The following is a 13,441-nucleotide window of genomic DNA, read 5'->3' as shown; positions in this document are numbered from 1 at the left end:
AAGACATTGTCCCATTGCACCATCCAGGCACCAATCTGGAGATTTTGATACTTTGGTGAATTCAGCACACTGCATACGCATTCTGTTTCCAGTACCTTTTAAAATGATGACTAACTGTTTTCTCTCCCAACAGATATACCAAGCTCAAGCTTCAGGTCACTCCGGAAGGGCGCATTCCTCTCAAAAAGTAAGCTCTGGCCATGTTCACCTGCTCTGTGCCTAAAGCTGACTTATGTCTTCACAAGTTGAGTGGAACCCTACCCTGCGTCATGCTAGTCTCACACAAGAGCAGCTGCTTTCTCATGATGCTTCCTTGGTATCTCTTGTGGTGTCTTTTTTTTTTTTTGAGAGAGAGTGCAGGAAGTGGATAGAGGGACTAGGGAAGAAATCACACTGTGTCAATCCCAGAAATCACCTGAGGTTCAGATCTGTTATAGGAGTGAAAACTATCTAGCTTCGGTACCCTTTTGGCCACTATAAGGCAGGGCTGTCAATGTCAAGTAGACACCCAAGCCAGGTAGAGAGGGAGCTCAGGTAACAAAGCAGAGCAAGAAAAGGAAGAGAGATGCAAACAGAAGTCAGTATAAGCAAGATGGTAGACCCATTTGCCCTACAGAAGTGGTGAGCACCAGACTGAGTTTTCTAATGTATCAATCAATAGAGTGTACAAATCCAAATCACTGTATTCAATTCCTAGTACTTATTTTAAAAAGAAACATGTGACAAAAGAAAGTACACGGTAAAAGGATGTTAGCTGGAAGTCCTTAAGCGTTGCCATGGAAGCCAGCAATGAGCTTCTGCACAGTATACCATTGGAGGCAATGTGTATAACAAGGGACAAGATTGGGACGACTGGGGGCATCATTTATTTTATGTTTTAACATGAAAAATTAGTTAGTATAATAGTTTTCAGTGGGTCCTCTCCACTGTCTTGGAATATTTATTTTATATCAGACACTATAAGTTTTACAAGATACACATAGACCTTGAGAACAGATGCAGAGATGTGGAGAAACGGTTGGTTTTTTGTTTTGTTTTGTTTTTGTTTTGTTTTTGCTTTTTTTTTTTTTTTTTACTATTCAATGATCCTTCACTTTCATTCTGTGTAATATTTTGAGTTGGGGTCATCTGTGTGTGTAATGAACCACATCGCCTTTAACCAGCTCTCATGTACGTGTTCTCACTCGGCAGTATCTACCGACTGTTTTCAGCAGACCGGAAGCGAGTTGAGACTGCACTAGAGGCTTGTAGTCTTCCATCTTCAAGGGTGAGCATTGCTGTCTTTCTACTGTCCCCCCCTACATAACAGTTCTTAAAATCCATACTAAACGTATACCACCTAGTGTTTCCTAGACTTCGATTGACACAATTAAAATAAATTGTAAGTGAGCTGGGCATGGTGTTACATGTCTATAACCCCAGCAATCAAGAGGCAGAGGCAGAGGCAGGAGGATTACTGCAAGTTTGAGGCTAGCCTAGGTAATACACAACCAGTTACAAGCCATCTGGGGTTATGCATCCCAAACATGTCTCCAAAAGCAAGCAAATGAGACCAACCAAAAAATAAGACAAATGAAAAGAAGCATCATTTATTTGTTACTATGTACACTGTGTCAGACCATTGTTAAATTCTCTAATTCTCATATCTCTGGTATTTCAGTTCAGAATGACCCTTTGTTGTTATTGGAAAAAAAATTACCTGAGCATATAATTTATATAACATATAATCATGTTAACAAAATGCCCAATATCTTATAAGTTGGGATGTAGAAGCAAGAAGAATAGTATTTCAAGACCAGTGTCAGCCGCATAGAGAGTTCAAAACTAGCCTAGGCTATGTGAAGCTTTGTTTAGGGAGGGGTGTAGAGAGAGGCACAGAGAGGCAAAGACAGGGAGAGGCAGGGTTGGGGGAAGGCTGAAGACAGATAGTAAGGAGGGAGGGAAATACACTCAATGATACACTTCTTTTACATTGTCAATTCTCAATGTGATATGAACACATCATTCACAGTAAACCCATTCTTTATGCCTCTTGAGATAATATCTATTAATAATGTTAAACTTTTATGCTTTAGAGCCATGGTTCTCAACCTGTTCCTGTAAGTGACCCCTTACTTTATGTCAGCAGTTCTCAACATGTAGGTTGTGACCCCTTTGGGGGGTCAAACGACCCTTTCATGGGGGTCACATATCAGATATCCTGCATATCAGATAATTTCATTATGATTCATGAAAGTAGCAGAAGTAGACTTATGAAGTGGCAATAAAATAATTTTATGGCTGGGGTCACCACAACATGAGGAACTGTAGTAAAGGGTCGCAGCAGTAAGAAGGTTGAGAACCCCTGCTCTAGAAGCATTTTGAAATCCAAACTTCAACTTCTATTTTTAAACCTCTAGTTTTAAGACATATCAGTTGCAGGCACAGTTGGTACATAAACTGTTAAACAAATTTGGCACAAATAATTTTCAAGGCTGTGTCCGCAGGTTCTCCTGAAAGGGATGCAGATTCGAAACAGTTTGGAGATTTCTCACTGCTCCCAGGAAGAAAGCCAGAACACAAAGCCCTCTTTTTTGTTGTTGTTGTTCCTGACTCACAAGACGTTAAGTATACGTTAGCCATCGAGAGGAACTCCTCTTTGTGTCATTTCCATATAGTTCTAAAAGGATGTGTTGCCGTTGCTTCTGGGAGAGCAGAGTCTACTGCATGAACTCTGTATCTCGTGCTTCTGGAGAACTTCCATTTCTCTTCTAAACTGCATTTACATAGTAGCTAAGCAACGAGCAAACCCTCATCTGGATCGCTGGCTATGGTAGGGGACTCACTCAGAGCCTCACTAGCCATGTTCAAGTTACACTGAGTGAGACTAGAAAGCTACTCTTCAGCTCAGCATGTGATGAAATTTTAATAAGGGACAGAGCACTACTTAACATCTCTTGTCACCCAATTCTTGTTGCAAGCATTAGAAAACTAAATAAGTTAGAAGAGATTGGTGCTGCATGCCTGCAATTCCAGCATTCAGGAGCAGACTGGGATCACTGCAAGTTCAAGGCTAGCCCTGGACTGCAGAATGAAGTAATATCTCCAAAATCAGATAAATAAATAAACAAACAAGTGAAAGTTCTTTTTTAAAAAAAATAGATGAGGAGGGTTTCGCTAGGTCACAGGAAAGCTGTTCCAATGCCAATTTGGCTCGCTTAAGTGCACATGGCCAAGGATAACTCCTGCTGTACCTTGAGTGTGCTTTGCTGTGCACTCCATCTTCACACCTTGGGCGTGCTTTGCTGTGCACTCCATCTTCACACCTTGGGTGTGCTTTGCTGTGCACTCCATCTTCACACCTTGGGCGTGCTTTGTTGTGCACTCCATCTTCACACCTTGGGCGTGCTTTGCTGTGCACTCCATCTTCACACCTTGTCCTTCGTTGTGCTGAACAAACTGAAATGCTCAGACATGCTCACTGTCGCTTGTGTGGTAGAAGCTTTGGAGTAGGAAGGACAGAACGATGCAGTTCCTGTCACTGGCTCCACCGGTATCCCATGAGTTCCTGCTGCACACCCACAAGCACAGAGCAGTTGCTGCAGGCCTGGGTTCAAAACACAGTAGAGTATTCTAAGAGAACTAGTAGATAAATATGTCAGCAAATGCACCTGCCAATGGAAGGAGGCGCTGTTCAAAATAGAACAGGTGCTGCCTCTGAGAAGAAGACAAGTCTGTTCCAGAAGATGGACAGTGCACAGAGGCCTGGGCCTAGGGAAGAGTATGACCAGCTAAGGATTGGCCGTCTCATACACTTGATGTAAAGAGGAAGCATCGAGATGGACTTACAAGACATGAGAAGATATTTTTCCCCTGTGTGACCACTTCTAAGTTTATCTTTCCTTGATGCAATCTTGTGAAATACAACGATCAAAACGTTTAACTTCATCTTCGACATCTAGTTAAGTGAAAGAAGAAACATAGAATGAAGCTAAATAGAAAAAAAAAATCAAATCCATCAATCAATTCTCTGTAAATTGCAATTTTCTGAACAATTGGATTCTGACAATCCAGTCAATAAGCATAAATTGAGTCTTTATAATTCACTATGCCTATTATAGACTTAAATTTTCAGTCCAATATCAACTGGAGACATTTTAGAAGGAAAATGAGATTCAAACAGTAGGAGTGATGTTTAAATTGGGAAAAGAAAATACTTCTCTTTAGCAAATTAAATGTAATGGCAATTTTCTGAAAACAAACTGAAGATATTTTAAGATATAATCAACCTCCATTATAGTTTTGAAAGATCATTATTCATTGTAAACTATAAATTATTTGGAGGACTTGTAGAATTCAAATGCTTTTTTAAAGCTCCAAAGACCTAAGGCCATTTCAGAGTCAGGAAATAAATAGTTCTTTGAGCTGTCTACAGCACATCAAAATGAATTTTCAAAAACCCTTATGGTAATGTCCTATGTATAGAAAAGTAGGTATAAGAAATAGTCACTTGTTAGCTAACAGATTCTGACTGTGTTGCCTAGGGGTATTTTATACATTCCACAGAGGCAAGGGGTTATATAAATGGTTAAGTCTGCCTAAATGGGAGTCGGCTTCCTAGCCAGCCGTCATTCAAACTGGACTTAATTGTGTTCTGTAAATAGACACATTACCAGAAATGCTGTGGATATCCTGTTGAGATTTTTTAAACATTATCTTTGCGCACATTGTTAGGAATAATTAATGCACTTGAACTTGTACCCCGGCTGACATGCCCTGCCAGAATGGCACAGTACTGTAGAGGGTTTTCCTTCAGAGAGTACAGTCGCTAGCCTCAAGTTACCCTAATTGGTGAAAAGTAATTCGGTACCTAAAATGAGACAAAGCGATTACTGTCCTTCTATTAATAATCCAAACATATTTTCCGGTGAGACCTGTGAAAACCTTTCCATATTCAGAAAATTACTATTCTACCCACAAGCTCTCTGAGATCTGAAAATAATTTATCAGCACTAAATTCCCTTGATTTAAGGGTTATTAACTTAAAAGGGCTTGGTGACATTTGGAATTACTTTGTAGTCTTGGCATGACATTGGCCTGTGGGACTGCATTTTAATAAAGAAAATAAGAAATAAACCCATATATTTGTTTTAGATATAAATTTTACCACAGTGAATAGGCAGGTGGGTATTAAATACACAGGGAGACAGTTATCTTCTATTTAAAGATTTGCACATATCTTACTAAGAAATGTTATGGGGTTTATAAAGGAATATCTCTGTGTAACTGTAGTTAATTGCCTTATTTCCTGAAGATAAATCAGAATTATGGCCATTTTATGGTTGTGGTTCTTAAAAATCACTGTATCAAAATTATATTTCAAACTACACAAGAACTCAGTATATAATGAGCAATTTATTTGTAGTGATTCCATGGACTCTGGCTAATTCAGCTTTTGTTTCATGGTTCTATGACAAAAATATTACAGAGTGCCGAGCATCTAAACTTTACTGGCTAATAACGCAATATATATGTACCTATATGGAATTGGAGAGGTGACTAAGTAAGTAAGAGCACTTACTGCTCTTCTAAAGGACCCTATTTTGATTCCCAGAACTCACATGGTAGCTTACAACTGTAACTCCACTCCCAAGGAATCTGACACATTCATCTGGTCGGTGGGCACTAGATACACACATGGTACACAAACATACATGCAGGCAAAATACCCGTACACATAGAATAAAATGATTTAAAAAGCAATGGTAATCATGATGATAAATCTATGGGCTTTCCTAGAGTCTGCTTCAATAAAATGTAGTCTAATATTCTTTGAACATTAAATACAAATTCATAGTAAAATGATTCTTTAAATACTCAGATGTCTGACAAAGATAAAAAGCACCGTCCTAAAGCAAATCTGCAGAAGTGGCACAGAGTAACACAAAGACGTGGGACAGGACCTTGCTTTAGTGCACTGGGCTGTGGTCAAGCAGGTAAAATGAACCTGTGCTTCCTCTTCACCGAATCCAGGGAGAGAAAGAGAAAGTGTGTGAATGAGGTCGGTGAAATACAGACTCATTTCACATGCAAACATCTGAGACTCGCCTGGAGCTGGCAGTAAATATCTCCAAGATGCTTGTGCCTTACTTTCAATGATAATAATTTATTTCAATCATTATATGGAATGCTTTTTTCTCCTGTTTTCACCCACTGTCTCTGAAGACCTTGGGTCAGTTGGGCAGGAGAGCAACGAGATAAATAAAGTCAGCTTCACGGAAAAGCTTTCTGTGTGCTAAGTTTCAGCATGCAATGAAAATAATAATATTGCATTTATTCAGGTTATCTCATCATTCGTCCATTGCAATTGAAAGTCCTAGCTCACAGCTAAGAAACAACAGCTAGATTTTAGTAAAATATGTCTGTGAAAGTATATGTCTGCCCACGAGTATGGTTAAGCCTGCTTTTCCAAAGGAAGTATAACATTCAGCCCATGATAGCACTGCTCAAGTTAGTAAATATTCTGTAGCTGCTGTATTCCACATGCTGGAAACTAAGCAGCTAGCATGCACAGTTCTTGCCTGGGCCCAAGGAGCAGAGCTAATTCTGCCGCTGAGGACAGGATACAGTCAGGAATGTTGAAACAGGAGACGAGCAGAGTGAGACAGGAGTACAGGGTCAGGAGAAAACACAGTCCATGTGGAAGGTATGGCTATTCAGGGAGATCCAAGGAAAGAGGGATCAGGAAAGTCAAGGAAGATCACTATTGATATCGATTTCTGTGTCTGCCAGCTGTGGTTAGAGAGCTAGATTTAATAGGAGAGTGGGGTGTCCTGCTTGGGAAATACTTGAGTTGGCCTACAGTACCATTAAATATTTTTTGCAGATGATTTGAAATAGTCTTCTCCCAGTCAAATAATTGGGTAAATAGAGTCATTTTGACTATCTAGCAAAGAAGTGTGTGCCTAACTCAGCCCGAAACTGGCATTCTCCAGGCAAAGGTATTTCTTTTCATAAACAAAATGGAATTCTGGAATCCTGCAACCGTGTTTCTCATATCTCCAGTTTATGAGTGGCAAAGCACCAATAAAACCCTTCAGCAGAATTTTCCACTGCTCTTGGGTTTGAATCCTTGAGCTCATGATTTCAAAGCTTTGTCTAAGGAGACCAAGTCTGTTAGGATAAAGATCTTTTGTGTGTTCTTATGTCCTCTTTTGTTTTCTAAAATTTGTTTTTGCAAAATATTATTTTTCCCTCCTATAAATGGACTTAACCAAGGAAATATTCATTTTTTTTTCATTCCACAAACATGGGGCCTCTACTATCTGCCAAGTGGTGAGGTAAATTTTCTGGTCTGTTAGCAAGCAGTGTACAATTTCAGACAATGATTTTTTTTTAAGTTTTCTATTAAAATACAACCAAAATACATGAATACATTTAAAAGGAAGGGTGTTTCTTTGTTTTAGGGGCTTGAAAATAAAAATAATCATTGAAGCACATACCTGAAAAAGGAAGCCGCATGAAAAATTCCTTCCTGTTAACAAAGGCTCAAATACATGCTTCCGGTTTCCATGGCAACCCAGCCAAACAGAAAACATACGCTGTAGAAGTGGCCTTTTATATCAATGACTTGCTTCCAAAACAATAGGACAATGAGCAATCAGTAACAAATGATGACTGGTCTTGTCCTGCCTATGAAAAGCGTCTTATGATCAAATAACGTAAGCCAGTACTCCTCATGCCTCTGCATCAATTCCTGCCCTGCCTGAGTTCCTGCCCTGACTTTCCTCATTGATGGACCTTTACCTGAAAGTGTAAAATGAAATAAACCCTTTGCTTCCAGAGGGGGGGGGGAGGGAGGCAGAGAGGGAGGGAGGGAGGCAGAGAGGGAAGGAGGGAAGGAGGGAGGGAGAGAGAGAGAGAGAGAGAGAGAGAGAGAGAGAGAGAGAGAGAGAGAGAGAGAGAGAGAGAGAGAGGAGACACAACGTTAGAATTTATGTTTTTATTTTAGCATTGTCTCTAGGGTCATCACTTTTAAAAATATTCAAACAAGACCATATACCTTCTACCACACTTTCAAAGATGAAGATTCAACCCAAAACAGAAAGACAGAGCAGAGAGAAGGAGGAGAGAGAGAGAGAGAGAGAGAGAGAGAGAGAGAGAGAACCAGGAGAATAAAAATGATTTGGGAGGGGGCTTTTTCACTCAGTAAAGGGAATAAGAACCTGAGTTTGATCCCCCAGACCCACATAAACAATCCAGACAAGTTGATGGATTCATGCTTGTAATCCTAACACTGGGAAAGTGAACGCAGGGGATCCCTAGGATTTGCTGGCTAGCCAGTGCAACCTTCCTGGTGAACTCCAGGCCTATGAGGGACCCTGGCTCAAAACACAAGCTCAATGGCTCCCAAGGGACAACCCCCAAGGTCTGTCCTCCATGTGCCCATGTGCACACACATGTACACTTGCACATGGAGGGAGGGAGGGAGAGAGGGAGGTTGAAGGAGGGACAGACAGGCATGTTAACCATTTCTACTAAACAGATTCTATTCTCCTATGTGTAACATACTTGAGTAAATATTTGTAGGAAATTGTCTTAACATCTGTTTAGTAGGAAAAATATTATTAAACTTTAATTAAAATTAAAAATCAGCAGAAAATAATGTTGACACGCCAAAGTCAGGTTCTAAACGAAAGCTACAGTTGGTCTCAGAGATGTGTTCTCAATGTTTACTCTGGTTGGGAAAAAAGAAAAAGAGAAGAGAGGGAAGGAGGGAGGGAGGGAAGAAGGGAAGAAGGAAGGAAGAGAAGGAGGAAGGGAGGGAGGGGGAGGGAGGGAACGAGCAACAAGACAAAGAACAATCAGAAAGGAAACTAAAGAAACTGAGACCTCCTTCTTACCCTGTTGTTTTGCTCCCCAGAATGATTCCATACCTCAAGAGGATTTCACTCCAGATGTATACAGAGTTTTCCTGAACAACCTTTGTCCCCGACCTGAAATTGATAACATCTTTTCTGAATTGTAAGAGGATGCATTTTACTCTACTTTTTCTAGCTTCTGTTGATAGCATGGCTAGGGCAGGATTTTGTTATAACTAGAAAGGGGATGTGCAAACACAGTGCTCTGAGTCGTGAGATGGAGATGCTGATCTTACAAGCAACTACTGTTTTAATGAGCAGATATTGGCTATAACACATGTATAGCAGGGTGTAATTCTAGTGTGCTCAGCTGGCTTGGTTTAGATTGAATATTATAGATACAGCAGGAAGTGTCCTGATATACAGAAGAACGATTCCTGTAGCAGAAAGATTCCTGAGTGAATGCTACTTGTATCGCTCTGAATCACATCCGTATAAAGAAGCATAGGTTATTAAGAACTCACAGGCAGTGTATTATTTTCTATAGGCACTGTGCCTTTTAGATTTATTTTTATTTAATAAGCACGAGTGTTTTTTCTATGTGGATGTCTGTGTACCATGTGTATGCTTAGTTCTCTCAGAGGCCAGAAGAGGGAGCTGGAAACCGTGAAACTGATTTACAGATAGATGGGAGCCACCACGTGAGTGCTGGGAACTGCCTCTGGGTCCTTTGAAAGATTAAAAGCCCTTAACTGCTGAGCCATATCTTCAGCCCATAGGTATTGCTTATACATGCATGTATAACTGTGTGACGGTGTCAGAAGTTCTGCAACTGGAGTTACAAACAGTTGTGAGCTGCCGTGTGGGTGCTGGTAATTGAAACCAGGACCTCTAGAAAAAAAGTCTGTGCTCTTAACCACAGAGTCATCTTTCCAGCACAGTTATTGCTTCTTAAAGAGATTCAGATATGAAAGGAGAAAAGAAACAGAAAAATGGATGTAGCAGTTTCTCTCTCTTGATAAACCAAAATCTACATAATGGCAAAAAGTTGATCCAAATTTGGTAAAGAGAGGAAAATGGCAGGCAGATAAATCGTGCTGCTGAGGGTGACACTGTACACTGAATGCTTTTGCATTGTGATTACATCACCATTAAGCATTTATTGAGTCTCCCCAATACTTACAGCATTGAATTGTTGTGGGTTGCCAGTAAAATGAAATGGGCATTTGAATAACACTATTCAATAAACACCACTATTTTGAGGATAAAATGTGATTGTGTGTCCACATACTAGTATAAACAAACCTTATCATTATCTGAAATAAGCTGACTCAAAGAGTCCCACTATGAATTTGAAGCTAGGCTGAACTGTAGTGAACACCAAAATAATCAGGGGTACAGAGTGAGTCCCCACCTCCAAAATAAAAAACACAAGCAAATGAAAGAGGTATAGACTCCTACAAGCCTGGAACTTTAATGGATGTATTTTTTATTAATAAATCAGCAATATTTAAGTGATAAGTATAACAGAGGACACTGGTAGTCATGTGATGCTTTTCCAGGCATTTGAGAAGTGTGGGGTGGAAGCACTATATTTTGAGGGCACATAGACATTATAGACTGTCCGGGTATGATGCGATTTTATTTCTCCGTAGCTAAATGCATAAAGAAGATGAGGGAAGTGGTGTCATTTCTTGTGTTTCCATTGCTTCCAGTGGTGCCAAAAGCAAACCGTACCTTACCGTCGAGCAGATGATGGACTTCATCAACTTTAAGCAGAGAGATCCCCGGCTCAATGAAATACTTTACCCACCTCTGAAGCAAGAGCAGGTCCAAGTATTGATTGAGAAGTATGAGCCCAACAGCAGCCTCGCCAAGAAAGGTAGAAGCTTCTTCGCGTCTGGACTGTCCTGTGGTTTTTTGTTTGTTTTTGTTTTGTTTGTTTGTTTGGGTTTTTCTTTAGCCTGATAAAGTTGTTTTTTTTTTTTTTTTTTTTTTTTTTGGTTTTTTGAGACAGGGTTTCCCAGTAGTTTCTAGAGCCTGTCCTGGAGGAACTAGCCCTTGTAGACCAGGCTGGCCTCGAACTTAGAGATCCGCCTGCCTCTGCCTCCCAAGTGCTGGGATTAAAGGCGTGCGCCACCACTGCCCAGCTAAAGTTTTTTTTTTTTTTAACTTTAGTGATTTCCTTTTCTAGTTATATCTATGTGTGCATGCCACATATTTTTAAATTTCTCACCATTTGTTTTTCTAAATTTGCTTAGTAATTTAATGCATTTTTCTCATGGAGGAAATTTATTATCTCAAAGGTTGCCCTTTTAAAAAAATTTCTTTTAAGTTCTCTAAAGTGTCCCATAAGTTTGTTTTGTTTTTGTTTTTTTACTGTTTGTTTTTCTCCGTCTCCAAAACGAAAGAGAATATTCACTCTTCTATAATTCTGTCTTATTCCAGTTTATAGCAACTGATAACTTTTGTAATGTGGGAGAATATTCTGAAATGTGGCCTTATAGTTTTTTAATTAAAATTTAGGGTAGATATAAATCAAAATCTTGGTAGAAAAAAAATAGTACAAAAATAACATCAGAATGCAACTCTAAGTTACCTGGAAATTTCTTTCAAACATATATATTTTTTATTCTGGAAAAATGAATTAACAAAATATGATCATGAAGAATTAGTTGCTGGATGTTCCAACTATACTGATAGCATAGTCTTCAAAACATCTACCTTCATACTGACTATCATCTTGATGGAAAGACCCTCCTGCAGAAGCCTGAGTCATCATGACTGAACTTACTGCAAATGTCTGTAGAGTCCATAGGGCAAAATAAGGCACAGTGAACCAGTTACTATGAAGAAAGGAATTGCGTACTAACATACAGGCACTTCATGTAGTGACAGAAATAATAATCACAAGCCACAGATGAGAATGCATATTGTAAATTTTTCCCATACATTGTTCTTGTTCTGGAATCAGCTTATCAAAAGAAAAGGGAGGTGTGTATTAAGTATGGAATATTTTTTCTTTAGTCTGTTAATTGGGAATTTATAAACAACATTTTTTTCAGCCTCTATATTTTCTTCCCCAAGCATGTTGACGTTACTGGCATTACTCTTATTACTGCCATTTAGGTGAGGTCAGAAAAAGGAAGCAACAGTGCAAATGTGTGCCTTGTCATTGGCAGGCCTGGCCAGCAAGCGTACGCAAATATGTCCTCTTTTTCTCTGATGCCTGCTCCTTACTTTCAAGCTGGGGGCAACTTCTTGATGAAGGTTGGCATTCCCATTAGGAGAGCTAGACTTTTCCAAGAACAGCTTCTACTCATTGGTGGAACAATTGGTGGAAAAATTCCAGAAGGACTTCTAAACATGAAGCTCATAATGGTGCGACAAGGAGAAGTGTCTGAAACTAGCAGGTCTCCCTACGGCCTATGGACTCTGCTCATGAGCCTCTTAACTGCAGTAGCCAGAGGCATCCCAGAGCATCATCTTGACATTTAGCCTCTTTGCACACAAGATAAAGAGGGAAAAGTTTTTCACTACCTGTTTGTGAGTTTGAAATAAATACTATCCACTAAAAAGTGTCCGGCCCAGGTGATCTGGTGACCAGTACTTATTCTACATAGCTATTGAAGCGCAGGAGGTTGGTTTCAATTCTTCTGATGTGTTTCATCTAGCTGCTCTCTAGATTATAAGATGCTTGGGCCTTAGACTTTTCCTTTATTTCCCCCAAGACCTATAAAGTGAACCTGCTTAGGATGCAATATTTATTATAGACTAGGAGGTGAGATCTAATCACTTCCAGAAAGCATTTGTGACCCCCAATATAAGTGCCATCCCCTGTAATAGTCTTTATAGAGATTAGGTTAGTTCCTCTCCACAGACGCCTCAAGCCACACATGGGAAGGGCAAAGGGCTTGTCATCTAATACTGAGACGTATAGAGATGCCTAACCACTTCCTAGCCCAATGAGAAGTACTTTCTGTCACCCCCCACCCCCAAGAGACAGAAATGATGAATAAGCAGATCTGGTTGGCTAGAGCTGTCGCCCTTCCCCCAGTGAAGAAATTCAAGTCTCCAGTAGTCAACTACTCAAATTATAAAAGATCTTAGTTGGGCCATTTCAACCCCAAAGCGCAGACACAGAACAGAACTTCTGATGACTTCCCTGTGTTAAGGGAAAGACGAAAGGATGTGAACTGGGTTAGTTTAACAACTAATAGACCTATATCAACATTATGGTTTAAAGTAGGCCAAAAAAGAAATGATACTGGAATATCAGGGTGTTTTTGACAATCACAGTTTCCCAGGAATCTAGGGTCCTGAAAACTCAATGACCATAAAAGATGCCCAAGACAGTGGGCTTGGAGGGTTCTTATCTCATAAGTTAAAGAAATGAAATACGCAGACCAGAGAGAGAGGTTTTGTTTGTTTGTTTAAGTTTGGCTTTTTATTTTTTGTTATATATATATATATATATATATATATATATATATATATTCATAGTTGGGAGCTTAAGCGGGAGAGAGGTCCATACTATTTGAGCTAAGCCAACAAAAACATCAGCCACAGGGAAGGGAGCCTTAGAAAAATGGAAGGAAACT

General features: G+C 39.7%; 1 protein-coding gene across 3 annotated transcripts in view; it reads left to right on the top strand.

The window, feature by feature from the left end:
- Plcb1 (phospholipase C beta 1) overlaps nt 1–13,441 on the top strand; it is a 675,841-nt gene that overhangs the window by 461,161 nt on the left and 201,239 nt on the right. For all 3 annotated transcript variants that reach the window (XM_038329997.2, XM_038329999.1, XM_038329998.2), the window contains 4 exons: nt 134–187; nt 1,192–1,267; nt 8,903–9,003; nt 10,556–10,722. In XM_038329997.2, coding sequence (XP_038185925.1) covers nt 134–187; nt 1,192–1,267; nt 8,903–9,003; nt 10,556–10,722 — 398 coding nt within the window. The remainder of the gene's footprint in view (nt 1–133; nt 188–1,191; nt 1,268–8,902; nt 9,004–10,555; nt 10,723–13,441) is intronic.

Source organism: Arvicola amphibius, chromosome 5, assembly GCF_903992535.2.
Source record: "Arvicola amphibius chromosome 5, mArvAmp1.2, whole genome shotgun sequence".
Lineage (NCBI taxonomy): Eukaryota > Metazoa > Chordata > Mammalia > Rodentia > Cricetidae > Arvicola > Arvicola amphibius.
This window is presented reverse-complemented; position numbering and strand designations above follow the sequence as displayed.